A 27,764-nucleotide genomic window follows, 5' to 3' on the forward strand; every position below is an offset into this window, starting at 1 on the left:
CAGCAGATGGGAAATTATAGGCTGGTTGGCCTGACTTCGGTCGTAGGCAAGATTTTAGAGTCCATTATTAAAGATGAGATCACAGAATACTTGGAAGTGCATGATAAAATAGGACTGAGTCAGCACGGCTTTGTCAAGGGGAGGTCATGTCTGACAAATCTGTTAGAGTTCTTTGAGGAGGCAACAAGGAAGTTAGATAAAGGAGAATCAGTGGGTGTGATTTATTTAGATTTCCAGAAGGCCTTTGACAAGGTGCCGCATAGGAGACTGTTAAATAAGTTAAGAGCCCATGGTGTTAAGGGTAAGATCCTGGCATGGATGGAGGATTGGCTGATTGGCAGAAGGCAGAGAGTGGGGATAAAGGGGTCTTTTTCAGGATGGCAGCCGGTGACTAGTGGTGTGCCTCAGGGGTCAGTGCTGGGACCACAACTTTTCACAATGTACACTAACGATTTGGAGGAAGGAACTGTTGCTAAGTTTGCAGATGATACAAAGATATGTAGTATTGAGGAAGCAGGGCAGCTGCAGAAGGACTTGGACAGGTTAGGAGAGTGGGCAAAGAAGTGGCAGATGGAATACAATGTGGAAAAGTGTGAGGTTATGCACTTTGCAAGGAGGAATGGAGGCAGAGACTATTTTCTAAATGGGGGATTGCTTAGGAAATCAGAAACACAAAGGGACTTGGGAGGCCTTGTTCAAGATTCTCTTAAGGTTAACGTGCAGGTTCAGTCGGCAGTTAGGAAGGCAAATGCAATTTTACCATTCATGTCGAGAGGGCTCGAAACAAGAGCAGGAATGCTGAGGCTGTATAAGGCTCTGGTCAGACCCATTTGGAGTATTGTGAGCAGTTTTGGGCCCTATATCTAAGGAAGGATGTGCTGGCCTTGGAAAGGGTCCAGAGGAGGTTCACAAGAATGAACCCTGAAATGAAGAGCTCATCGTATGAGGAACGGTTGAGGACTCTGGGTCTGTACTCGTTTGTGTTTAGAAGGATGAGGGGGGATCTTATTGAAACTTACAGGATACTGCGAGGCCTGGATAGAGTGGACATGGAGATGATGTTTCCACTAGTAGGAAAAACTAGAACCAGAGGGCACAACCTCAGGCTAAAGGGACAATCCTTTAAAACAGAGATGAGGAGGAATTTCTTCAGCCAGAGGGTGGTGAATCTGTAGAACTCTTTGCTGCAGAAGGCTGTGGAGGCCGGGTCATTGAGTGTCTTTAAGAGAGAGATAGATAGGTTCTTGATTAATAAGGGGATCAGGGGTTATGGGGAAAAGGCAGGAGAATGGGGATGAGAAAAATATCAGCCATGATTGAATGGCGGAGCAGACTCAATGGGCCGAGTGGCCTAATTCTGCTCCTATGTCTTATGGTCTTATGGACTTACCTCTGGCAGCTTGACAAGAATGGGGCAACCCTGCGTGTGCGCAACAATCAACACAATGTCTGGTGGGGCTGCACTTAGAACCCAGATGGACTGCATGTGTCCCCCCCCCCCCCCCCAGGCCTGGGTTGCCCACCGCTGGGTTAATGGCTCTTGTTGTTCAAGCGGTGTCTTTTTTTTGCCAGTCTTACTTGGACCAAGGCAGTGTAAAGGTTCGGGTTGGAGAAGCTGGGGATGTTCTCCTTGGAGCGAAGAAAGTTGAGGGGAGGTCTCATAGGATGGGTGGCACAGTGGTTAGCACTGCTGCCTCACAGCGCCAGGGACCCGGGTTCAATTCCCGGCTTGGGTCACTGTCTGTGTGGAGTCTGCACATTCTCCCCATGTCTGCGTGGGTTTCTTCCCATAGTCCGAAAGATGTGTGGGTGAGGTACAATGGCCGTGCTAAATTCTCCCTCAGTGTACCCGAACAGGCGCCGGAGTGTGGAGACTAGGGGATTTTCACAGTAACTTCATTGCAGTGTTAATGTAAGCCTACTTGTGACACTAATAAATAAACCTTAAAGGAGGTGGACAAGATTGTGACAAGTTTCAACAAGGTAGACAAAGAAAAGTTGTTCCCATTGGCTGATGGGATGAGGACTCGGGGGGTCTGCGGGGGGTGGGTGGTAGGGGTTGGGGGGGGACGGTCACAAGTTTAAGATTTTGGAGTAGAGATATGGGTGAATTCTGAGGAAGATCTTAATCTTACAGCAAGTGCGTAACTGGAACTCAGTGCCTAACTGGGTGGCGGAACAGAAGAATTATTTTAGAAAGGAGATTGGATGAGCGGTTGAGGGAAATGAACTTTTAGCGCCCTGGGAGAGATTGCGGGGGAAGCGATTGGATTAACTGGATTTCTCAGCTGAGAGCTGGCATGGATTCGGTGGGTTGAATGGCCTGCTGATGTTGCCATGACTTAGCCAGAGGGAGGCAGTAATGGTTTAAGTTTATTTATTAGAGTCACAAGTAGGCTTACATTAACACTGCAATGAAGTTACTGTGAAAATGCCCTCGTCTCCACACTCCGACGCCTGTTCGGGTACACTGAGGGAGAATTCAGCATGGCCAGTGCACCTAACCAGCACGTCTCTCGGACTGTGGGAGGAAACTGGAGCACCCGGAGACACAGGGAGAATGTGCAGACTCTGCACAGACAGTGACCCAACCTGGGAATCGAACCCGGGTCCCTGGCGCTGTGAGGCAGCAGTGCTAACCACTCTGGCTTCCTTTGCTGACCAACCCTGCCGGGAGGGGGGAATCGAGAGGGTGAGTGTCTAATTCCTGATGCTTTTCTGATTGGCCCAGGTACAGGAAACACCTCCTGGAAAGACTGAACCCACGCTCACATCTCCAACCAATGATGAGCATGTATCGAGACCGGGCAAGGAGTCTATTAGCGTAATCCTGCACGGAGCGACAGATCTCCCGGCCCTCAGTGACGGTTCTGTGCCACAACCCTTCGTCACAGCGTGAGTACCGATCTCCGGTGTTGCGGGGAGGAGTGACAGAGAATGAATGAGTTTCAGTCGTGAAGTACGTTGAGTCGCGGCGATATGGTGAGTGGGCCCAGGCCATCTTAGACTGGCTACTGTGCAATGAGAAAGGAATCATTGCCAATCTAGCTCTGCGGGACCTCTTGGGGATGAGCGACCACAACATGATAGACATTTTCTTTCCCAAGATGAAGAGTGAAGTAGTTGATTCAGAGACCGAATCTTAATAAAGGAAACTATGAAGCTATGAGGCATGAGTTGGCCTTGATAGATTGGGGAGAGTTTCTTAAAAGGATGACAGTGGATAAGCGATGGCAAACATTCAAGGAACGCATGGGGGAACAGCAGCAACTGTTTATTCCTGTCTGGCACAAAAGCAAAATAGGTAAGAGGACCAATCCATGCCTTGCAAAGGAAATTAGAGAGAGTATCTGATCCAAGGAAGAAGCACACAGATTGGCCAAGAAAAATAATAGGTCTGAGGATTGGGAGCAGTTAAAAATTCAACGAAGAAGGACCAAGGGATTGACTCATTGGCAGAGAGGAAACAAAGAGTAGGAATTAATGGGTGCTTTTCAAATTGGCAGGCAGTAACTAGTGGGGTGCCACAAGGGTCGGTGCTGGGACCACAGCTATTCACAATATATATTAATGATTTGGATGAGGGAACAAAATATAACATCTCAAAGTTTGCAGATGATACCAAGTTGGGTGGGAGGGTGAACTGTGACGAGGATGCAGAGATCCTTCAGCATGATCTGAACAGGTTGGGTGAGTGGGTAAGTCAATGGCAGATGCACATTTGGATAAATGTGAGGTTATTCACTTTGGAAGCAAAAACAAGAAGACAGATTACTACCTGAATGGCTGTAAATTGGGAGAGGGGAGTGTGCAGCGGGACCTGGGTGTCCTTGTGCACCAGTCGCTGAAGGTAAGCATGCAGGTGCAGCAGGCGGTAAATAAGGCAAATGGTATGTTGGCCTTCACTGTGAGAGGTTTCGAGTACAGGAGCAGGGATGTGTTGTTGCAATTACACAGGGCCTTGGTGAGGCCACACCTAGAGTATTGTGTGCAGTTTTGGTCTCCCTTTTCTGAGGAAGGATGTTCTTGCTCTCGAGGGAGTGCAGCGAAGGTTTACCAGGCTGATTCCGGGGATGGAGGGACTGATGCATGAGGAGAGATTGACTCGGTTAGGATTGTTTTTGCTGGAGTTCAGACGAATGAGGGGGATCTTATAAAATTCTAACAGGACTAGACAGGGTCGATGCAGGAAGGATGTTCCCGATGGTGGGGGGAGTCCAGAACCAGGGGTCACAGTCTGAGGATTCGGGGTAGACCATTTAGGATGGAGATGAGGAGACATTTATTCACCCAGAGAGTGGTGAGCCTGTGGAATTCATTACCACAGGAAGTAGTTGATGCCAAAACGTTGAATGTATTCAAGAGGCGGCTGGATATAGCACTTGGGGCGAATGGGATCAACGGTTATGGAGACAAAGCAGGATTAGGCTATTGAGTTGGACGATCAGCCATGATTGTGATGAATGGCAGAGCAGGCTCGAAGGGCCGAATGGCCGCCTCCTGCTCCTATCTTCTATGTTTCTATGTAACAGGGTTACATTTCCTAATGATGACCATAATCAAGGACTTTTTGTGCCAAATTCCTAACTTACGTGAAGATCTGTGCTGGGAACTTATACCGTAGCGGGGCAGCAGGAGGCGATGGTAGAGGAAAGCTGGGAAACAATCGGCCCCTGTGGGCCCCCTCTCCGCAGGGAGTAGTGTCTTGACAAGCTGAGGAGGGAGGTGGGGGTGAAACCAGTAGCCTAGGGCAGATTGAAGCCCCCAAAGGGTGGTGGAAGAACCAGAAAGGGGACTTGGGACGGGGGTCAGAGTGACTGGTGGCACCCTGAAGGTTCACGGAGAGGGAAGGGAGCCGGGCAAAGCTGGACGCTCCTGTTGAGGTCTGTGTGAGGAGGTGAGGTTACGACTAGGACAGCGATTGGAGCAACTCTGCGAATAATTGTTTCTCAGTGGCTTTCACTTGAGCGTTTATACAGTTTAGGTGCTGAAGGAATGATGGAACCTTGTTGGGTGGCACGGTGGCACAGTGGTTAGCACTGCTGCCTCACAGCACCAGGGACCCGGGTTCGATTCCCGGCTTGGGTCACTGTCTGTGTGGAGTTTGCACGTTCTCCCCGTGTCTGCGTGGGTTTCCTCCAGGGGCTCTGGTTTCCTCCCACAGTCCAAAGATGTGCGGGTTAGGGGAATTAGCGGGGTAAATATGTGGGGTTACGGGGATAGGGCCTGGATAAGATGCTCTATCGGAGAGTCGGTGCAGACTTTTGTGTGTATATGTGTACGCGCGAGTGAGTGTGTACTCGTGAGTATGTGTGTACCCGTAAGTGTGTGTGTACGCGCGATTGCGTATGTACGCATGATTGCGTGTGCACACGCGACTGTGTGTGTACGTGCGACTGTGTGTGTACGTGCGACTGTGTGTGTACGTGCGACTGTGTGTGTACGTGCGACTGCGTGTGTACGTGCGACTGCGTGTGTACACGTGACTGTGTGTACGCGCGACTGTGTGTACGCGCGACTGTGTACGCGTGACTGTGTGTACGCGTGACTGTGTGTACGCACGACTGTGTGTACGCGCGACTGTGTGTGTGCGCGCGACTGTGTGTGTGCGCGCGACTGTGTGTGTGCGCGCGACTGTTTGTGTGCGCGCGACTGTGTGTGTGCGCGCGACTGTGTGTGTGCGCGCGACTGTGTGTGTGCGCGCGACTGTGTGTGTGCGCGCGACTGTGTGTGTACGCGCGACTGTGTGTGTACGCACGACTGCGTGTGTGTGTGTACGCAAGTTTGTATACAAGTGTGTGTGTACACAAGTCTGTGAATGCGTGCGTGAGAGTGTCTGTACACGACTGTGTGTGTATATAAGTATGTGTGAGTGCATGAGAGTGTGTGTGTGCACGCATGTGTGCACAAGCATGTACATGTATGTCTTCTGCATTGTGTCACAGATGTAAAGCAGTCTTGCAAAGGGGGAAAGGAAAGGAATGCTCCTGAACTGCAGCCTGAAATGTAGAAGCCATTACAATTGCTCCTGTGTTAAACTCCATCAACTGCCAATTAGTTGGGTTTGCCAATTTACAGCGATAATCTTTTAGGGATCGGGCAGCAAGCAGACATCACGTCCGCACTCCTAATTCAAGATCGCTCACGAGCAACTCCAGTTTTGTAAATATAGAATCCTACAGAAAGGAAAGGTTTGGATTCGAGATAATATCCGTCAGCAAATTTTACCCCCATGCCCCCGCGCCCCCTGCAATGTAAAACGTGAAGCCCGTTCTCAGATAAAGTTTCCTTTGAACTTTGACAGGCTGCCTCACCCCTGACATAGATCCTTCTAACCAGGATGCTGCGTGCCTCTGATGAAAAGGAGTGCATTGTGCTGGAGGTTCCTGTTACTCTGGCACTCACCTCTGATTTCCACATGATAGGACACCGTCTATAAACTCATAAACTCGAGTGATATGCCGCCATTCATAAATCAGACGTCAGCATTCATGTGCGATTACTTTATCGAAGCCTTGTATTGTGGTCTCGGGTGGGTCAAACAATATTGGCCCCCTGTCTTATTAAAATGGCTGGCATCTCTCCACATTTCTTCAGAGTGTCCCTGATACGAGGATTCGTGAGGAGTTAGTCTGCATTAAAGAGGGAAGCCTGCATTTCCTGTTTTTATTCCATTAACCGGAAGGTTGGTTACTTTGAAACCCTGACACTGTCCCCAAGAGCATAAGATACAGGGGCAGAATTAGGCCATTCGGCCCATCGAGTCTGCTCCGCCGTTCGATCATGGCCGATATGTTTCTCAACTCCATTCTCCCGCTTTCCCCCCCGTAACCTTTGACCTCCTTACCAGTCAAGGGTCAATGTCAGGATCTTGCTGCAAATTCTGTTCTTACTTGCCAACCTTAGCAGGACAGAGTAAGACCCAAAAGTGTGGGAGTCACCAGCAGGATGTGTGAAACAGTTGGGGTTTTTGCACACTTCCCTGTGGTACCCTACGAGTCACTGCCTGCCAATCGGAAGAAGACCCATTTTATTCCAACTCTTTGTTTCTTACTGCCAACCAACTTTCTATCCATCTTAAGACGTTAGCCTCAATCCCATGCTTTAACTTTACGTAAAGAACAAAGAACAAAGAAAATTACAGCACAGGAACAGGCCTTTCGGCCCTCCAAGCCTGCACCGACCATGCTGCCCAATTGAACTAAAACCCCCTTACCCTTCCGGGGACCATCTCCCTCTAATCCCATCCTACTCGTGCATTTCTCAAGACACCCCTTAAAAGTCACCATTGTATCTGCTTCCACTATCTCCCCCGGCAGTGAGTTCCAGGCACCCACCACCCTCTCTGTAAAAAACCTGCCTCGTACATCTCCTTTAAACCTTGCCCCTCGCACTTTAAACCCATGCCCCCTAGTAATTGACTCTTCCACCCTGGGAAAAAACTTCTGAATATCCACTCTGTCTGTACCCCTCATAATCTTGTAGACTTCTATCAGGTCCCCCCTCAATCTCCGTCATTCCAGTGAGAACAAACCAAGTTTCTCCAACCTCTCCTCATAGCTAATGCCCTCCATACCAGGCAACATCCTGGTAAATCTTTTCTGTGCCCTCTCCAAAGCCTCCACATCCTTCTGGTAGTGTGGCGACCAGAATTGAACACTATATTCCAAGTGCGGCTTAACTAAGGTTCTATGAAGCTGCAACATGACTTGCCAATTTTTAAACTCAATATCCCGGCCGATGAAGGCCGTATGACTTCTTGACTACCTTCTCCACCTGCGTTGCCACTTTCAGTGACATGTGTACCTGTACACCCAGATCCCTCTGCCTATCAATACTCTTAAGGGTTCTGCCATAGTAGTATGCTATGTGAGACCTTGTTGAATGCCTTATCATAGAATCCATACAGTGCAGAAGGAGGCCATTCGGCCCATCGAGTCTGCACCGACCACAATCCCACCCAGGTCCGATCCCTGTAACCCCACATATTTACCCCACTAACCTCCCTGACACTAATGAGCAATTTAGCATGACCGATCGACCTAACCAATACATCTTTGGAGTGTAGGAGGAAACCGGGGTACCCGGAGGAAACCCACACAGACACGGGGAGAATGTGCAGACTCCACACAGACAGTGACCCAAGCCGAGAATCGAACCCGGGTCCCTGGTGCTGCGAGGCAGCAGTGCTAACCACTGTGCCACCGTGCGGCCCCATAAAAGCCTTCTGAAAGTCTAAAAAGACCTCATTCACAGGTTCTCCTCAGTCAACTCTATTAGTTATATCTTCAAGGAATTCCAGTAGTTTTGTCAGGCATGATTTCGGTTTTGTAAATCCACGCTGACTTTGTCTGATTATGCCACTGTTTTCCAAATGTTGTGGAATGAAATCCTTGATAATGGGCCCTAGTGACTTCCCCAGTACTGACGTTAGGCTCACTGGTCTATTGTTCCCTGTTTTCTCTCTACCTCCCTTCTTGAATAGTGGGCTTACATTAGCTACCCACCAATCTATAGGGACCATTCCAGAGTCCAAATGTGGCTGGTCTACTAACTTAGCTGACACTCAAGGGTTTCTGATGAAGGGGCCAGTGACTTCTGACATGCAGTTTCTATCCCTCTGTTCGCCTCCTGTTCTTGAATGTTGTTAATGTGCCTACTTCTACCTTCCTCCACTGGCAGTGCTTTCCAGGCACCCTCTGTGCGAAAAAGTTTTCCTTCACGTCTCCCCTAAAGTTACCCCCTCTCACCTTGAACCTGTGCCCTCTTGTAGTCGAGCCTTCCATCCTGGGAAAAAGCCTCTGACTATCCACCCTGTCTCTGCCTCTCATAATTTTATAGCCTTCTATCAGGTCTCCCCCTCAGCCTCCGTCTCTCCAGTGAAAACAATCCGAGTTTATCCAACCTCTCCTCATATCTGAAGCCCTCCAGACCAGGCGACCTCCTGGTAAACCTTCTTTGCACCCTCTCCAAAGCATCCACGTCCTCCTGGTTGTGTGGCAACCAGAACTGCACACAATATTACAAATGCGGCCTAACTAAAGTTTTACACAGCTGTAACCTAATTTGCCATCTATCAGAGTGCTGTTTGTGGTAACACTCTGTGCATGAACTTTGACGACAGTATTGAGGGAGAGCTACATTGCCAGTGACGCCTCTTTTTTGAGATGCAGTGATAGGTTCTCTCTCTACCTATCCAGGTGGATCAGGTGGATATTCAAAATCTCCTTCATAGTTTTTTTTAGGGATTCCTTCCTCAATCCACACTAATTGATCATTTATCACTGAGGTTTATGGCATCTTGATTTGATTTGATTTATTATTGTCACATGTATTAGTATACAGTGAAAAGTATTGTTTCTTGCATGCTATACAGACAAAGCATACCGTTCATAGAGAAGGAAAAGAAAGGATGCAGAATGTAATGCTACAGTCCTAGCTAGGGTGCAGAGAAAGATCAACTTAATGCAAGGTAAGTCCATTCAAAAGTCTGACAGCAGCAGGGAAGAAGCTGTTCTTGAGTCGGTTGGTACGTGACCTCAGACTTTTGTATCTTTTTCCCCATGGAAGAAGGTGGAAGAGAGAATGTCTGGGGTGCGCGGCGTCCTTAATTATGCTGGCTGCTTTACCGAGGCAGCAGGAAGTGTAGACAGAGTCAATGGATGGGAGGCTGGTTTGCGTGATGGACTGGGCTTCATTCATGACCTTTTGTAGTTTCTTGCGGTCTTGGACGGAGCAGGAGCCATACCAAGCTGTGATACAACCAAAATCTGCTATATACTGAAGTTCATTAAAGCATCAAGCAGATTGAAGTGATTCAGAGAGTTCAAGTTTATTTATTTAGTGTCACAAGTAGTGCAATGAAGTTACTGTGAAAATCCCCTAGTCGCCACACTCCAGTGCCTATTTGGGTACACTGCGAGAATTTAGCATGGCCAATCCACCTAATCTGCACACCTTTGGTAAAGAGAGACAGACAGACAGACAGACAGACAGATAGATAGATAGATAGATAGAGAGACAGATAAAGAGAGACAGATAGATCGATAGATAAAGAGAGACAGATAGAAAGAATAAGTTTCAAGTTTTAGTTTTATTTATTAGTGTCACAAGTAGGCTTATGTTAACACTGCAATGAAGTTACTGTGGAAATCCCCTAATCGCCACACTCCGGCGCCTGTTCGGGTACACTGAGGGAGAATTTAGCATGGCCAGTGCACCTAACCAGCACGTATTTCGGATTGTGGGAGGAAACCGGAGCACCCGGAGGAAACCCACACAGACACGGGGAGAACGTGCAAACTCCACACAGACAGTGACCCAAGCCAGGAATCGAACCCGGGTCCCTGGCGTTAACCACTGTAAGAGTTTTAACAGCACCAGGTTAAAGTCCAACAGGTTTATTTGGTAGCAAATGCCATTAGCTTTCGGAGCGCTGCTCCTTCGTCAGATGGAGTGGAAATCTGCTCTCAAACAGGGCACAGAGACACAAAATCAAGTTACAGAATACTGATTAGAATGCGAATCTCTACAGCCGACCAGGTCTTAAAGATACAGACAATGTGAGTGGAGGGAGAATTAAGCACAGGCTAAACACTGTGCCACCGGATGCTGTGTTTAAGCGCGGGGCAAGTCTTTCCAACGAGGATAATTTCATGTTGACTCGTGCCTCTAATTTAAAGAACAAACTCGTCATTTCGGCAGTGGGCGTAATTTGAAGAAAATGCGAATGGTTTTTTTTTTCTGGCTGGGTTAATTTGAGAGGTTTGCTCTGGGAAAGTGACGAGCCGCCCCTGGGTTGGAATTTGATGAAATCGGCGCTTTGATGCGGCTTGCAACCGATCATGAATTTTTAACAATGCACAAACTCTCATAAATCTTTCAGCGGTGTGCCTTTTTTCTGAATGCAATCATTGCTTTCTCGAAACAGGTGCCAGAAAACATTACAAATCGCAGCCCCAGGGGGCAGCTTAGAAAGAAAGGAAAGAGATAAACCCTTCTGAGGCACACTCAAGTGAAATTTAATTGAACCAAGTAGTCTTTTTTGACTTGGTATTATATAAAGCACACACGCATATCTATATATATATATGATGTGGATGTGAGAGAGAGAGACAGGGTAGTGGGCTGCTGTGTACAATTGCAAGTTCTTGATTAGACGAGTACATCCATTATTCATCCGGTGTAGGGAGGGGACTTGGAATCAGTGAACGGATTTGTTATGGTAATTCCTGCTCTGTAGACAAACGCCTCGTGCAAGCCTCACAATAGCAGGTCCCACCGTCTCGAGATAATGTGCCATTAAATGGCCGACGGGAAGTTTGACGCTCAAGAAAAGAACAAAGCGGCGACAGGGGCCGGAAGGATGGTTCCCGGGGATGGGAGACCCCTCGGATGGCTTTTTAAGCGACATCTTTCAGACGGTTCAGCGTGCGCACCAGGTGAAATTGAACCTTTTTAATTGAAACATCCATTTGAACGTTGGCTTCTGTGACCCTGAGTTAAACTCTGATTGTTTAAAGTTTGTCACCGTTCCAGTAAAGTATTTCTTTCCAGCAGACGGAGTAAAACTTGGAGCGAAAGTGTCTAACCAATTAGCAACAACTCAACAAACCTTAGTCAATGAGTCTATCTTTGTGGAATGCAAACCTATTCATCATCATGTAATCATAGAATTCCTACAGTGCAGAAAGAGGTCATTTAAAATTACAGTTTATTTAAAGTAAAGTTTATTTATTAGTGTCACAAGTAAGGCTTACATTAACACTGCAATGAAGTTACTGTGAAATTCCCCACACTCCGGCGCCTCCCACTGTCTTTCAGAGTGTGGGAGGAAATCAGAGCATCCGGAGGAAACCCACGCAGACACGGGGAGAATCATAGAATCCCTACAGTGCAGGAGGAGGCCATTTGGTTCGTCGGACCTGCACCGACCACAATCCCCATAACCCTACTAACCACCTGACACTAGGGTCGATTTAGCACGGCCAATCAACCTAACCTGCACATCTTTGGACTGTGGGAGGAAACCGGAGCACCCGGAGGAAACCCACGCAGACATGGGGAGAGCGTGCAAACTCCACACAGACAGTCACCCGAGACGGGAATCGAACCCGGGTCCATGGCGCTGTGAGGCAGCAGTGCTAACCACCGTGCCGCCCCAATGTGGCCCGTTGAGTCTGCACCGACAACAACCCCACCCAGGCCAGATCCCCATAACCCCACATATTTACCCCACTAATCCCCCTGATGCTAAGGGGCAATTTAGCATGGCCAATCCACCTCACCCACACATCTTGAGACACTCAGGGCAAATTTTCCCATCCAGCCCGCCATGGGAAGCGGAGCGGACAAGGGGCGGACCATGGAAAGATCTGTTGACCTTGGACGGGATTTTCCAGTTTTGGGGTGAGCGAAGCCGTAAAATCTCACCCTAAGGGGCAATTTAACATGGCCAATCCATCAAACCACACATCTTAGGACACTAAGGGGGAATTTAGCATAGCCAATCCACCTAACCTGCACATCTTTGGATACTAAGGGGCAATTTAGCATGGCCAATCCACCTAACCCACACATCTTTGGACACTAAGGGGCAATTTAGCATGGCCAATCCACCTAACCCACACATCTTTGGACACTAAGGGGCAATTTAGCATGGCCAATCCACCTAATCAGTACATCTTTGGACACTAAGGGGCAATTTAGCATGGCCAATCCACCTAACCTGCACATCTTTGGACACTAAGGGGCAATTTAGCATGGCCAATCCACCTAACCCACACATCTTTGGACACTAAGGGGCAATTTAACATGGCCAATCCACCTAACCCACACATCTTTGGACACTAAGGGGCAATTTAACATGGCCAATCCACCTAACCTACACATCTTGGGACACTAGGGGGCAATTCAGCATGGCCAATCCACCTAACCTGCACATGTTTGTACACTAACACGGGGAGAACATGCAGACTCCACACAGGCAGTCACCCAAGGCAAGAATTGAACCGGGGATCCCTGGCGCTGTGAGGCAGTAGTACTAACCATTGTGCCACTGCACCGCTCTCCAGTCTTCAGCCTTTCAAGACAGAGGTTATATTTTTCTTGAAGAACGGTTGCAGGTTACTTTGAACATGAAAGTAAAATTAATCAGAGCGGCTTCAATCCAATTTTAAATGTCATTGAGACTCGTAATGCCAGATGCATCATTAACTTGTGAACTGAAATCTTCTACAACACAAACACATTGGCCTCATTCCCATTCAGCACCACATTTTATATTCGCAATGCCACACTTGAATGCCCTCTTTTTAAATCCTATTATGCAGCCTTAGGCTTGGTGTAACTTGCTGGGAATTATGTTTGCAATATGTTGTGAGTCTGTTTTTAAAGAATTGAAAAATTGCCTGTTATTCTGTGTCTGTTCCGATGGAGCTAATACAATACCGGGCAAGATTGTTTGAGTTTATTGATTAGTGTCACAAGTCGGCTTACATTAACACTGCAATGAAGTTACTGTGAAAATCCCTTAGTCGCCACACTCTGGCGCCTGTTCGGGTACACTGAGGGAGAATTTAGCACGGCCAATGCACCCTAACCAGCACATCTTCACACTGTGGGAGGAAACCGGAGCACCCGGAGGAAACCCACGCAGACACGGGGAGAACGTGCAGACTCCACACAGACAGTGACCCAAGCCGGGAATCAAAACGCAGGTCCCTGGTGCTGTGAGGCAGCAGTGCTAACCACTGTGTCACCTTGTCAGCCCAAGACAGGGGGCCAGCTCTGACAAAGGGTCATCCAGACTAGAAACGTTGGCTCTTTCTCTCTCCGCAGATGCTGTCAGACCTGCTGAGAATTTCCAGCATTTTCTGTTTTTGTTTCAGATTCCAGCATCCGCAGTAAGATAGGGGAACTGGTTCCCTTGACCTGTCTTGAGGGCGCAGGGGCCAGTGTTACCCAGTCCTCAGATTTTTATTTGATTTATTATTGTCACAGGTATTGGTATAGAGTGAATTTCTTAGGGGCGGCACGGTAGCACAGTGGTTAGCACTGCTGCTTCACAGCTCCAGGGTCCCGGGTTCGATTCCCGGCTCGGGTCACTGTCTGTGTGGAGTTTGCACATTCTCCTCGTGTTTGCGTGGGTTTCCTCCGGGTGCTCCGGTTTCCTCCCACAGTCCAAAGATGTGCGGGTTAGGTTGATTGGCCAGGTTAAAATTGCCCCTGAGATGCGTAGGTTAGAGGGATTAGTGGGTAAATATGTGGGGGTAGGGCCTGGGTGGGATTGTGGTCGGTGCAGACTCGATGGGCCGAATGGCCTCCTTCTGCACTGTAGGGTTTCTATGATTTCTATGATTTCTATGATTCTTGCACACTAGACAGACAAATCATACCATTCACGGAGTTCATCGGGGAAAAGGAAAGGAGAGGGCGCAGAATGTAGTGTTACAGTTATAGAACAAAGAACAAAGAAAATTACAGCACAGGAACAGGTCCTTCGGCCCTCCAAGCCTGCACCGACCATGCTGCCCGATTGAACTAAAACCCCCTTCCCTTCCGGGGACCGTATCCCTCTATTCCCATCCTATTCATGTATTCGTCCAGACGCCCCTTAAAAGTCACTATCATCTCTGCTTCCACTACCTCCCCCGGCAACGGGTTCCAGGCACCCACCACACTCTGTGTAAAAAAAACTTGCCTCGTACATCTCCTTTAAACCTTGCCTCACGCACTTTAAACCTGTGTCCCCTAGTAATTGACTCTTCCACCCTGGGAAAAAGCTTCTGACTATCCACTCTGTCCATGCCCCTCATAATCTTGCAGACTTCTATCAGGTCGCCCTTCAACCTCTGTCATTCTAGTGAGAACAAACCAAGTTTCTCCAACCTCTCCTCATAAATCTCCTTTCAAAGACTATTTCCTCGGGTGAATGGAGTGGTAACTAGGGGGCATAACTATAGGGTTCATGGTGGGAGATATAGGAAGGATGTCCAAGGTAGGTTTTTTACTCAGAGAGTGGTTGGGGTGTGGAATAGACTGCCTGCAGGGATAGTGGAGTCAGAAACTTTAGGAACATTTAAGAAGCTATTGGATAGGCACATGGAGTACTTCGGGATGATGGGGAGGAAATAGCTTGATCTGGGTTTCAGACAAAGCTCGGCACAACATCGTGGGCCGAAGGGCCTGTTCTGTGCTGTACTGTTCTATGTTCTATGTTCTATAACTGATGCCTTCCATACCAGGCAACATCCTGGTCAATCTTTTCTGCACCCTCTCCAAAGCCTCCACATCTTTCTGGCAGTGTGGTGACCAGAATTGAACATTATATTCCAAGTGCGGCCTAACTAAGGTTCTATAAAGCTGCAACATGGCTAGGCTGTAGAGAAAGATCAAGTTAATATAAGATAGGTCCATTCAAAAGTCTGATGGCAGCAGGGAAGAAGCTGCTCTTGAATCGGTTGGTATGTGATCTCAGTGGCATCTTATTCCCGACAGAAGAAGGTGGAAGAGAGAATGTCCGTGGTGCGTAAAACTGGGGCCCTGATTTACAAAGATGTGGGTTCAAGACCCCACCCCCACCCTTGATGGGATCCCAAAATCCAGACTGATGCCTTTATGCAGTGCTGAGGGAGTGCAGCACTGTCAGCGATGTTGCATCTTAAAAGAAGCACTCAACTCCCTTCTGACCTCTCGGGAGGATGGGAGAAATCCGGAGGATTTCTATTCCAAAGAGGAGCGGGGGACGTTCTCCCCAGTGTCCAACCCAATCACCACCCCTCAGCCAACATCACTAAATACAGATAATTTTGGCTGCTATTGTATTGCTGTTTGAGAGACCCTGCAGTAACCATCCCCTACCTTACACAGTGACTGTACTTCATAAGTGTCCAATCGACAATGGAACATTTTGGGATGTCAGAGGATGCAAAATGAGCTTTAGAAATTGTGAATCGTTGGCATCGTCTACCATACAGGTGCTTCATGTTGGAGTATATTCAGAACTGAGATCGAGAGAGTTTTGACCTCTCGGGAATCAGTGGGTATGGGGAGTGGGTTGGGACAGTGAGGGAGAGATGGTGGCACAATGGGAACATTATTGGATTAGAAATTCGGAAACTCAGACTCAGGACCTCCGGGGACATGGGTTCAAATCGTCCCACGACAGCTGGTGGAATTTGAATTAGAGCCATTAAATCCCAACAGTGCAGAAGGAGGCTATTCAGCACACGGAGTCTGCACCAGCTCTCCAACAGAGCATCTTACCTTGCCCAACCCTCCACCCTGTTCCTGTAACTCTGCGCATTTAGCATGGCCAATCCATCTAACCCGCACATCTTTGGACACTAAGGGGCAATTTAGCATGGCCAATCCATCTAACCTGCACATCTTTGGACACTAAGGGGCAATTTAGCATAGCCAATCCACCTAACCTGCACATCTTTGGACACTAAGGGGCAATTTAGCATGGCCAATCCATCTAACCTGCACATCTTGGGACACTAAGGGGGAATTTAGCATAGCCAATCCATCTAACCTGCACATCTTGGGACACTAAGGAGCAATCTAGCATGGCCAATCCATCTAACCTGCATATCTTGGGACACTAAGGGGCAATTTAGCATAGCCAATCCACCTAACCCGCACATCTTTGGAGCGTGGGAAGAAACCGGAGCACCCAGTGGAAACCCATGCAGACACGGGGAGAACGTGCAAACTCCACACAGACAGTCACCTAAGGCAGGAATTGAACCTGGATCCCTGGTGCTGTGAGGCAGCCGTGCTAACCATTGTGCCACCGTGCCGCTCTCAGACATTCAGTCATATCAGTCTGGAATGTTCCTTTGTACCCTCTTGAGCTAGAGGAATGGTTCTAATCCACAAAAACAGTCCGTTAACTTGTGGGCAGCCAACCTTTTGAGCCTTTTTTGGATCCAGTTTTAAAATATAAAATTAACCTCAAGTTCAGACTAGGAGATGCCAGTTGGCACTGGGCATGACACTGACATTGATTGTAAAAAGAAAACCCATCTGGTTCACTAATGTCCTTCAGGGAAGGAAATCTGCCGCCCTTACCCGGTCTGGCCTACATGTGATTTCAGATCAGTATGTTTGATTCTTAATTGCCCTGTGGAAATGGCCACGCAAACCACCCAGTTCAAGGGACAATTAGAGATGGGCAACAAATGTTGGCCCTGCCAACAACGCCCACATCCCATGGAAGAATTAATATTGAACAATGTGCAGCTGAGATAGAAATGGGGCAGGCTCAAGGGGCCGAATGGTCTACTCTTCCTGCTATTCCTAATCACTAAATATCACTCAAACCAGCCTCACATCCATTGACTCCATCTACACTTCCCGCTGCCTCGGAAAAACAGGCAGCGTAATCAAGGACCCCGGACATTCTCTCTTCCACCTTCTTTTGTGGGCAGCACAGTGGTCAGCACTGCTGCCTCACAGCGCCAGGAACCCGCATTCGATTCCCGGCTTGGGTCACTGTCTGTGCGGAGTCAGCACGTTCTCCCCGTGTCTGCGTGGGTTTCCTCCGGGTGCTCAGGTTTCCTCCCACACTCCAAAGGATGTGCGGGTTAGGCTGATTGGCCGTGCTAAACTGACCCTAGTGTCAGGGAGATTAACAGGGTAAATATATGGGGTTACAGGGATAGGGTCAGGGTTGGATCGATGTCGATGCAGGCTCAATGGGCCGAATGGCCTCCTCCTGCACGTAGAGATTCTATGATTTTATTATTTCGTCGGGAAAAAGATACAAAAGTCTGAGGACACGCACCAACCGACTCAAGAGCAGCTTCTTCCCTGCTGCCATCAGACTTACATTAATTTGATCTTTCTCTACACCCTAGCTATGACTTAAACACTAAATTCTGCACCCTCTACATTCCTTCTCTATGAACGGTATGCTTTGTCTGTACAGCGCGCAAGAAACAATACTTTTCACTGTATACTAATACATGTGACAATAATAAATCAAATCAAATCTTCCCTGCTGCCATCAGACTTTTGAATGGACCTACCTCGCACTGAGTTGATCTTTCTCTACACCCTAGCTATGACTGTAACACTCCATTCTACACCCTCTCCTTTCCTTCTCCCCTTTGTACTCTATGAATGGTATGTTTTGTCTGAATAGTGCGCAAGAAACAATACTTTACACTGTATCCCAATAGTTGCAACAATAATAAATCAAATCAAGTCAAAAATAATGCTCTTATATACTGACAGGAATAAAAATCTTTCTTTGACCCCAGTTTTCAGTTTCCTGATCTGTTTTGCCCAATGTGTGTTTTCCTCACCTCGGCCAAGAACATGGGATTCTCTGTGGAATTTCTTACTGCGGATTTATTCCAGTTTCTCTGGTGATCTAAGGCTTCGATCGGATGATCTAACCAGGGTGGGTGACATTCACAAAGTCACGAGACAGAAATAACTGCTGGGGTGCGCCTTCCAGCAAAGTGATGACTCAAACACAAGTCAGAAGTCACGTGAACAATAAGATCATCCTCTTAGCTCATCCGTCCAATATTCCCCCCTCCCCCCCCCCCCCCCCCCCCCCCCGCCTCCCCCAACCCAGCATTGAGTTGAATCATAGAATCCCTACAGTGCAGAAGGAGGCCATTCGGCCCATCGGGTCTGCGCCAACTCTCTGACAGAGCATCTTATCCAAGCCCCCTCACTTGCTCAACCCCACACATTTCCCATGGCTATTCCATCTAACCTACACTAAGGGGCAATTTAGCGTGGCCAATCCCCCAACTTACACATCTTTGGACACTAAGAGGCAATTTAGCATGGCCAATCCACCTAACCTGCATATCTTTGGACTGTGGGAGGAAACCGGAGCACCCGGAGGAAACCCATGCAGACATGGGGAGAATGTGCAAACTCCACGCAGACAGTCACCCAAAGCTGGAATCGAACCCGGATCCCTGGCGCTGTGAGGCAGCAGTGCTAACCACTGTGCCACCCATAGCTGATCGTGGTTGGTCCTTTGCTTCAACTCTATCTTGCCTGCTTCTCTTTTCCTTGATTCCCTGCGAGAGCAAGGAGGTTATGCTGAACTTACACAAGACACTAGTTAGACCTCAGCTGGAACATTGTGTACAGTTCTGGGCGCCATTCTATGGGAAGGATGTGAAAGCATTGGAGAAAGTGCAGAAGAGGTTTACAAGAATGGTTCCGGGGATGAGAAACTCCAGTGCTGAGGATAGTTTGGAGAGGTTGGGATTGTTCTCCTTGGAGAAGGGAAGGCTGAGAGGAGATTTGATGGAGATGTTCCAAATTGTGAAGTGAGTTGGACAGAGTAGAGAGGGAGAAACTGTTCCCATTTGTGGAAGGATTGAGAACGAGAGGGGCACGGATTTAAGGTGATTTGCAAAAGAAGCAAAGGTGATGTGAGAAAAATCTTTTTCACCCGGCGAGTGGTTGGGGTCTGGAATGCCCTATGCGGGAGTGTGGCGGAGGCAGGTTCGATCGAGGCATTCGAGATGGCATTGGATAATTATTTGAATAGAAATAATGTGCTGGGGCACAGGGGGAAAGGGCAGGAAAATGACGCTAAGTCATGATGCTTGTTTGAGAGCCGGTGCAGACTCGGTGGACGGGGTTTTACAGCCACGCTCGAGCGAGACCAGAAATTCCTGCCCGAGGTCAACGGAGATTTCCATTGTCCGCCCCTCACCCGCTCCAATTCCATGGTGGGCGGAGCGCTAGAATTCCGGCAGATGGGCCAAATGGCCCTCTTGTGCACTGTAACAATTCTGTGATACTGTCTTAGGTGGATTGGCCATGCTAAATGCCCAAGGGCAGCACAGTGGTTAGCACTGCTGCCTCACAGCGCCATGGAGCCGGGTTCGATTCCGGCTTCGGGTCACTGTCTGTGTGGAGTTAGCACGTTCTCCCCATGTCTGCATGGGTTTCCTTCCACAGTCCAAAGATTAGGTTGATTGTCCATGGTAAGTTGTCCCTTCGTGTCAGGGGGGCTAGCAGGGTAAATATGTGGGGTTATGGGAATAGGGTGGGATTGTTGTCAGTGCAGACTTGAGGGGCCGAATGGCCTGTAGTGATTCTATGATTCTCTTCTGGACGTTGAATGGAATGGGGGTGACGGCCAAACTACAATCATTCCTTTAATCTATCCCCTAAAACCGACCTCATTGACCAAGCTTTTAGTTGCGTGTTCTAAATATCTTGGTATGTAGCTTGGTGCCACACTCTGTCTGGTAATGCTCCACTGAAGTGCCTTCAGGGCAGTTTATTAGATTAGGGTACTCTCGAAATGCAAGTTGCTGTCATTATCAGATCCTGGTTAATTGTGGCTTTATGCCAGTCAATCTCTCTTGGACGAAAAACATGGAGAGATTGCGAATGCATGGGGTGACATTTGGAGTAAATTCGTGCACTGTTGCCTCAACCCAGCAGAGAGATGTGTTAAATGAGGCTTTGGAGAGGGGAGATGAGAACGGGATGTGACATATTTATAGCACTCTTTCACCATTCCTTAAGAGGAAAACAATATTTATTACTTGAGGCTGAATGCTTTGCCGTTATATCCTTTGACAGTAGGTGCCTGATTAAGGCGACCTCCGGGTATCTGCTCTGTGGCCGGAAGCTCATTCGAATCCTGTTCTGTGGTGTGGGGTCTCGATGTGCTGTTTACGTTGTCGAGTTGTGTCCTCCTCTCTTCCTCGCACCCTGGCCAAGGAATTTAAAGGGACGTGTGGGTTTCCGGTAGAATCTGTTCGAGGATCATGAGTAGTATGTTATTTTCGCGAATGACTGGAGTTTGACTGTCACCCCCATTCCGTTCAATGTCCAGAAGAGAATCATAGAATCCCTACAGTGCAGAAGGAGGCTATTTGGCCCATCGAGCCTGCACTGACAACAATCCCACCAAGGCCCTGTCCCCCTAACCCCACATATTTACCCCGCTAACCCCTTCACACTAAGGGACAACTTACAATGGTCAATCAACCCAATCTTTGGACTGTGGGAGGAAACCGGAGCACCCGGAGGAAACCCACACAGACACGGGGAGAACGTGCAAACTCCGCACAGTCACTGAAGGCTGGAATCGAACCCGGGTCCCTGGCGCTGTGAGGCAGCAGTGCTACCACTGTGCCACCGTGCCACCCTTGGCCATTTAGCATGGCCAATCCACCTAAACTGCACATCTTTGGACACTAAGGGGCAATTCAGCATGGCCAATCCACCTAACCTGCGTATATTTGGAGTGTGGGAGGAAACCGGAGCACCCGGAGGAAACCCACGCAGACACGGGGAGAACGTGCAAACTCCACACAGACAGTGACCCGAGCCGGGAATCGAACCCGGGTCCCTGACGCTGTGAGACAGCAGTGCTAACCCACTGTGCCACCCGTGCTACCCACAGAGTATGAAATTCACATGGAATTTGTTCTCCTCCTCGTGTCAAGCCATCAGCGTTTTCTGGCTTCACTTAACACTTCCGCAGTGAGTAAAATAATGTGATTAATCGAATCCAACATTCAACTTTATCCCTGTGTGTAGAGGCAAGTGAGAATGCTCAAAATGAGTGATTAAGAAGAGATTTCTGAGAATACGTAACAGGTCAGTGGGGAGAGGGAGGGTGTGCTGGAGTTTAGAAGGGAGCGCTGGTTGTAGGTGAGGCGTTGGAGACTGTATCGCAGTGCTGGAGTGTCTACACTCATAGCCCCAGGTCGGCCATTTTGGACTGAGATGAGGAGAAATTTCTATTCTCAGTGCCGTGTGGGTCTTGGCATTCTCTGCCCCCTGACGACAGAGATTGCTCAGTCATTAAGTATATACAAACTGATGGCAACATGTTTTGGAACACCAAGGGGGAGCCCAGGCATCTGGGGCTATAGAATCCCTACAGTGCAGGAGGGGGCCATTCAGCCCATCGAGTCTGCACTGACTCTCCGAAAGAGCATCTCACCTAGGCCCCCCCTCCTCACCGCCTTGCACTATCCTCGTAAACCCGTGCATTTAGCATGGCCAATCCAGCTAACCTGCACACCTTTGGACATTAAGGGCAAATTTAGCATGGCCAATCCACCTAACCCACACATCTTTGGACTGTGGGAGGAAACCGGAGCACCCGGAGGAAACCCACGCAGACACGAGGAGAACGTGCAGACTCCGCACAGACAGTGATCCGAGGCCAGAATTGAACCCGGGTCCCTGGCGCTGTGAGGCAGCAGTGCTAACCACTGTGCCACCGTGCCGCATACATAATGGAATGCCTTATTACTGATCCAATAAACTTCCTCGACGCCCTCTCCAGATCCTTCCCAGAGTGAGGTGCGAATTGGAGGCCGTACACTAACATTAACATCGGGTGGAGGAGGGGAAATTGTTGCCAGGGTGGAAAAATAAAGCTTTATGAGGTTTGTGGGTGAGGATAATCATCACTTGGGGATCGGGAATGGTATATAATAACAAGAGTGTGAGTGTGAGTGTGAGTGTGAGGCTGTGTTGTGAGTGCGAGTGCGCATGAGTGTGTGTGTGTGCGTGCGTGTGTGTACACTGTGACTGATTAACACAAGGGATAGGCTGCTAACAGAGACTGCATCAAAGCAAACCGTTTCACACAGAGAGAGAGAGAATTATACACCAGCCATTCTTTCCTTCATGTGTGGTGTGGAGGCTACTCTGTGTGATATCTGGGGGCATTTGGGAATGGGGGGATGTTGTTGATGGAGAAAAGTGAAGTATCTCCTCACGATGTCGGTGGGTGTGGCTGGCTTGATAGGCCAGCGTGCCTTCTGTCTGTTGATTTTCCATCTGAAATGATCTTGTATATCACTTGAATGAAAGCCCACTCCCCAGGCTATCAGCGGCTATGTATCAGTAACAAAGAACAGTACAGCACAGGAACAGGCCCTTCGGCCCTCCAAACCTGCACCGATCATGGTGCCTGCCTAAACTAAAACCGTACGCACTTAGAGTCCGTATCCTTCCATTCCCGTCCTATTCATGTATTTGTCTAGTTGCCCCTTAAATGCCGCTATCGTACCCGCTCCCACCACCTCCCCGGTCAGTGCGTTCCAGACATTCACACCCTCTGTGATCCAAGCTGGGAATTGAACCCGGGTCCCTGACGCTGTGAGGCAGCAGTGCTAACCACTGTGCCACCATGCCACCCAAAGAAACCATTGGCAAAGTCATTGGGGTGAATTTTCCCATTCCACTCATCACGGGAGTTCTAGTGGGTGGAGGGGGTGGGGGCGGACTGTGCAAAGGGATTTTCCGGTTATGGGGCGAACGTGGCTGGAAAATTCCGCCCATTATCACTATGCCATCGCCATCCCTTCATTCTGGGAGCCAAGTCTTCACACGTGAATTCTAATGCAATTTTATCTCTCTTCCATAGTAAAAGCGGAACGGATGTTGAGAAACAGCAAAGAGCTCAGGGTGTTACCCACGCTAGCGTGCTGCCGACACACTCGCCATCCTGGGAAGAGAAGGTAACCGTGGAGATAGATGAGGAGAAGGCCAAGGATGAAGGTGAGATTCCCAGCCAACTGGATTGGCTCCTTGCACATTGCTTCCACATCTGATAAATCGGAACCTTTATTCTAAACCCATCTTAGCTCCTGCTTTTGATGGTTTGGGTCTCCCGAGAGTCCGGCACCTTCTCAGTCACCAGTGAACTAGCTTTGCAGAAGCCTCTGCTCAGCCCTCTGACCAATGGTCTCTGGGCAGAAGGAGTGATTTGATTTATTATTGTCACATGTATTAGTATACAGTGAAAAGTATTGTTTCTTGCACGCTATACAGCCAAAGCATGCCGTTCATAGAGAAGGAAAGGAGAGGGTGCAGAATGTAGTGTTACAGTCGTAGCTAGGGTGTAGAGAAAGATCAACTTAATGCAAGGTAGATCCATTCATAAGTCTGATACCATAAGAAGTCTCACAGCACCAGTTTAAAGTCCAACAGATTTATTTGGAATCACGAGCTTTCGGAGCGCTGCTCCTTCTTCAGGTGAGTGGAGAGGTAGGTTTCACAAACACGGTATATATAGACAAAAATACAATTGCAAGATAATGGTTGAAAATTGCGACTTTACAGGTAAAGTTTGTTGGCAGCAGGGAAGAAGCTGTTCTTGAGTGGGTTGGTATGTAACCTCAGACTTTTGTATCTTTTTTTTTCCTGATGGAAGAAGGTGGAAGAGAGAATGGCCCGGGGTGCGTGGGGTCCTTGATTATGCTGGCTGCTTTTCCGAGGCAGCAGGAAGTGTAGATGGAGTCAATGGATGGGAGGCTGGTTTGCCTGATGGACTGGGATTTGTTCACGACCCTTTGTAGTTCCTTGCAGTCTTGGACAGAGCAGGAGCCCAGACCAAGCTGTGATACAACCAGAAAGAACGCTTTCTATGGTGCATCTGTAAAAATTGGTGAGGGTCGGAGCGGACATGCTGAATTTCCCCAGCTTCCTGAGTAGAAGTGTTGGTGGGCTTTCGTGACGATAGTGTCGGTGTGACAGAGGGTGCTGTAAAGTGAGGAGTTATGGAATTGGGGAAAATTAGCCGCAAAGAAATAGAAATAGGATCATGCGGGCGGATTTAACCCGATCAAATCGTACGACAAATCCCAGTAAGCCGTTCACTAGTTTGCGAAGGAATGTTGCGATTAGACTTGTTTCTGAATGAATGGCTAATTTGTCTAATTAATACACGCCATGAAATCGGGAGCTTACCATTTTACAAAGCACTAAATAAAAAAACTTTTCGATTTCTGTAGCATTTTTCACAACCTCAGGATGCCCACATGGTAAAAAATTTGAGAATGTGTAGATATACAAGGGGACCTGGGTATCCTTGTCCATTAGTCACTGATGGCGAACCTGAAGGTGCAGTAAGCTATTCGCAAGGTTAATGGAATGTTCGCCTTTATCATAAGCGGATTTGAGTACTGGAGTGGTGAGGTCTTGCTTCAAGAAAGGTGATGGCCTAGTGGTATTATCACTGGACTATTAATCCAGAAACCCAGCTAATGTTCTGGGGACCCGGGTTCGAATCCCGCCACGGCAGATGATGGAATTTGAATTCAATAAAAAAAATTTAGAATTAAGAATCTACTGATGACCATGAAACCATTGTAGGAAAAACCCATCTGATTCAGTAATGTCCTTTCGGGAAGGAAATCTGCCGTCCTTACCTGTTCTGGCCTACATGTGACTCCCGAGCCACAGGCTACTTGTGACACGAATAAAAAAATGTTAAACTTTAGGGTGATGAAAATAAAGAAAGGGGTCAGGGTGGTATTGGATCAGTGGCACGCCTTCACTGAAAATCACAGTTTACAAATCTGCTAGTGCCTATCAAGATGAAAATATTTTTTTGCAAGGAACAGATTCCCCTGAAGCACACGAGAGATCATGAAACAGGGCTGGGGCTAGTGGCAGGGCAGGAGCCTAGTGGCAGCCCTGGGCTGGGGCCTACTGGCAGGGTTGGGGCCTAGTGGCAGGGCAGGAGCCTAGTGGCAGCCCTGGGCTGGGGCCTACTGGCAGGGTTGGGGCCTAGTGGCAGGGCTAGGGCCTAGTGGCAGGGCTGGAGCCTGGTGGCAGGACTGGGCTGGGGCCTAGTGGTAGGGTTGGGGCCTAGTGACAGGGCTAGGGCCTAGTGGCAGGGCTGGAGCCTAGTGGCACAGCTGGGCTGGGGCCTAGTGGTAGAGCTGGGGTGGGGCCTAGCGGCAGGGCTGGTGTGGGGCCTAGCGGCAGGGCTGGTGTGGGGCCTAGTGGCAGGGCTGGGGCCTAGTAGCAAGGCTGGGCGGGGGACAGGTGGCAGGGCTGGAGCCTGATGGCTGGGCTGGGGCCTGGTGGCAGGGCTGGGGTTGGGCCTAGCGGCAGGGCTGGGGTTGGGCCTAGTGGCAGGGCTGGGGTTGGGCCTAGCGGCCGGGTTGGCGATGTTATTTAGCTGAACGTATTGTCGATTTATAATTCCCATCTGGATGTGATGGCCTTAAACCTGGCAATGTGCTGATTCTGTTGGATATAATGTCACAGTGAAGCAGACTTGCATCTCGTGCTGATGCATCATTGATGTATATTGATCGTCTGCCTGCCTCAAAGGCATCTATTGATGGCTCAGCTCACTCCCCGATTGGTTTATTCGAGCAACTGGGGCCCACAATTTCTAATTATCCCAAATACTTTCCATTCAACCCGTTAAACAGCTGACTGGAATTTAAATGACCCTTGAATGCTTCTTTTGAAGGATTTAATTTTCTAACATTAGATCTGTTTTTATTGTCTCTCAGTATGTGTTTTCTCAAATGTATTTGTCATCTCTCTCTCTCTCTCAATTTCGGTTCCAAATTTATTCCGATGTTCTTCAGCCACACCTTCCCTTCACTGTTCTTTATTTTTCTGTTTATTCAGGGGATGTGGGCCAGAATTTATTGCCCATCCCTAATTGCCCTTGAACTGAGTGGGCTTGCTAAACATTTTAGAGGGCTTTTTTTTTGAAGGAGTTACCCACATTGCGGTACGGTGGCCCAGTGGTTAGCACTGCTGCCTCACAGCGCTAGGGACCCGGGTTCAGTTCCGGCCTCGGGTCACTGTCTATGTGGAGTCTGCATGTTCTCCCCGTGTCTGGGTGGGTTTCCTCCGGGTGCTCCGGTTTCCTCCCACACTCCAAAGATGTGCGGGTTAGGTGGATTGGCCGTGCTAAATTGCCACTTAGTGTCGGGGGGGAATTAGCGGGGTAAATATGTGGGGTTACGGGGATAGGGCCTGGGTGGGATTGTTGTCGGGTGCAGGTTCGATGGGCTGAATGGCCATTCCTGTACTGTAGGGGATTCTATGAGTGAATAGGTGGTGAATGGGGTGCCCAGCGGGTTATAGGGCAGCGAATTGCAAAGTGCATGCTGGAGTTATTTTGAGGATTCATAGCTTCTAAATCAACAAACGCTGTCCTGATATTTAAACAGAAAGACTGAGGGATAAATGTGCAGCAACGCTGGAGCTTATTTCCAATTGTATAATACCACTCAGGTGTCATTTTAAACAAAGACCATTGTCCAGCCTTGCTATAAAAGAGTGCACTGTGCAATCATTGTGTATTCAGAGAGAGTTCCCACTTCTCAAAGCGATCGATTCACCTGCATTATACCAGCAGTTGGAAAGCACAGTTTGACACCCCTTGCCCAAATCCACATACTCACAAATTTCCAGGCCCTTGGTGCCAGGGACCGTCGGGTCATCTTGATGCAGAGAGTGAGACCACTCGGATAAGTCAGAGGTCGGGGAACCCTGCGGCGAGTAACTCACCTCCTGACTCTCCCCAAAGCCTGTCCACCATCAACAAGGCACGAGTCAGGAGTGTGATGGAATGTCCCCCACTTGCCTGGATGGGTGCGGCTCCAATGGCACTGGAGGAGCTCGACGCCACCCAGGACGCGTGATTGGCACTCCACCCACCACCTCCAACGCCCACTCCCTCCACTGCTGATGACACTGTGTGTAACTTTGACAAGACGCACTGAAGCAACTCACAAAGGCTCCGTTGATCCTACGCAGCCTTCTTGAGCGATATTGGAGATGGGCAATGCATGGTGACTTTGACAGAATGGTCCCCTCCCAAGAGTGAATTTTAAAAATGGGAAAGTCCGCTCGGAAGGAGTACAGGGAGTGGGAAACCCCGGCTGAGGTATTCTCTATTTGTTTGAAGCAATGTAGGAGTGGGTAGAAAGATTGTTCCTGTGTCTGGTTTACCATTCAAACATTGCAACAATGCATCGAAT

At 48.7% G+C, this 27,764-nt stretch overlaps 1 protein-coding gene across 1 annotated transcript in view; it reads left to right on the top strand.

Annotated features, from left to right (window-relative positions):
* The window catches only part of ccdc33 (coiled-coil domain containing 33), a 289,497-nt gene that overhangs the window by 86,118 nt on the left and 175,615 nt on the right, over positions 1-27,764 (top strand). Inside the window, exons 4-5 of the mRNA XM_078199812.1 lie at positions 2,732-2,895; positions 23,393-23,526. Coding sequence (XP_078055938.1) covers positions 2,732-2,895; positions 23,393-23,526 — 298 coding nt within the window. The remainder of the gene's footprint in view (positions 1-2,731; positions 2,896-23,392; positions 23,527-27,764) is intronic.

Source organism: Mustelus asterias, chromosome 29 (genome assembly GCF_964213995.1).
Source record: "Mustelus asterias chromosome 29, sMusAst1.hap1.1, whole genome shotgun sequence".
Classification (NCBI taxonomy): domain Eukaryota; kingdom Metazoa; phylum Chordata; class Chondrichthyes; order Carcharhiniformes; family Triakidae; genus Mustelus; species Mustelus asterias.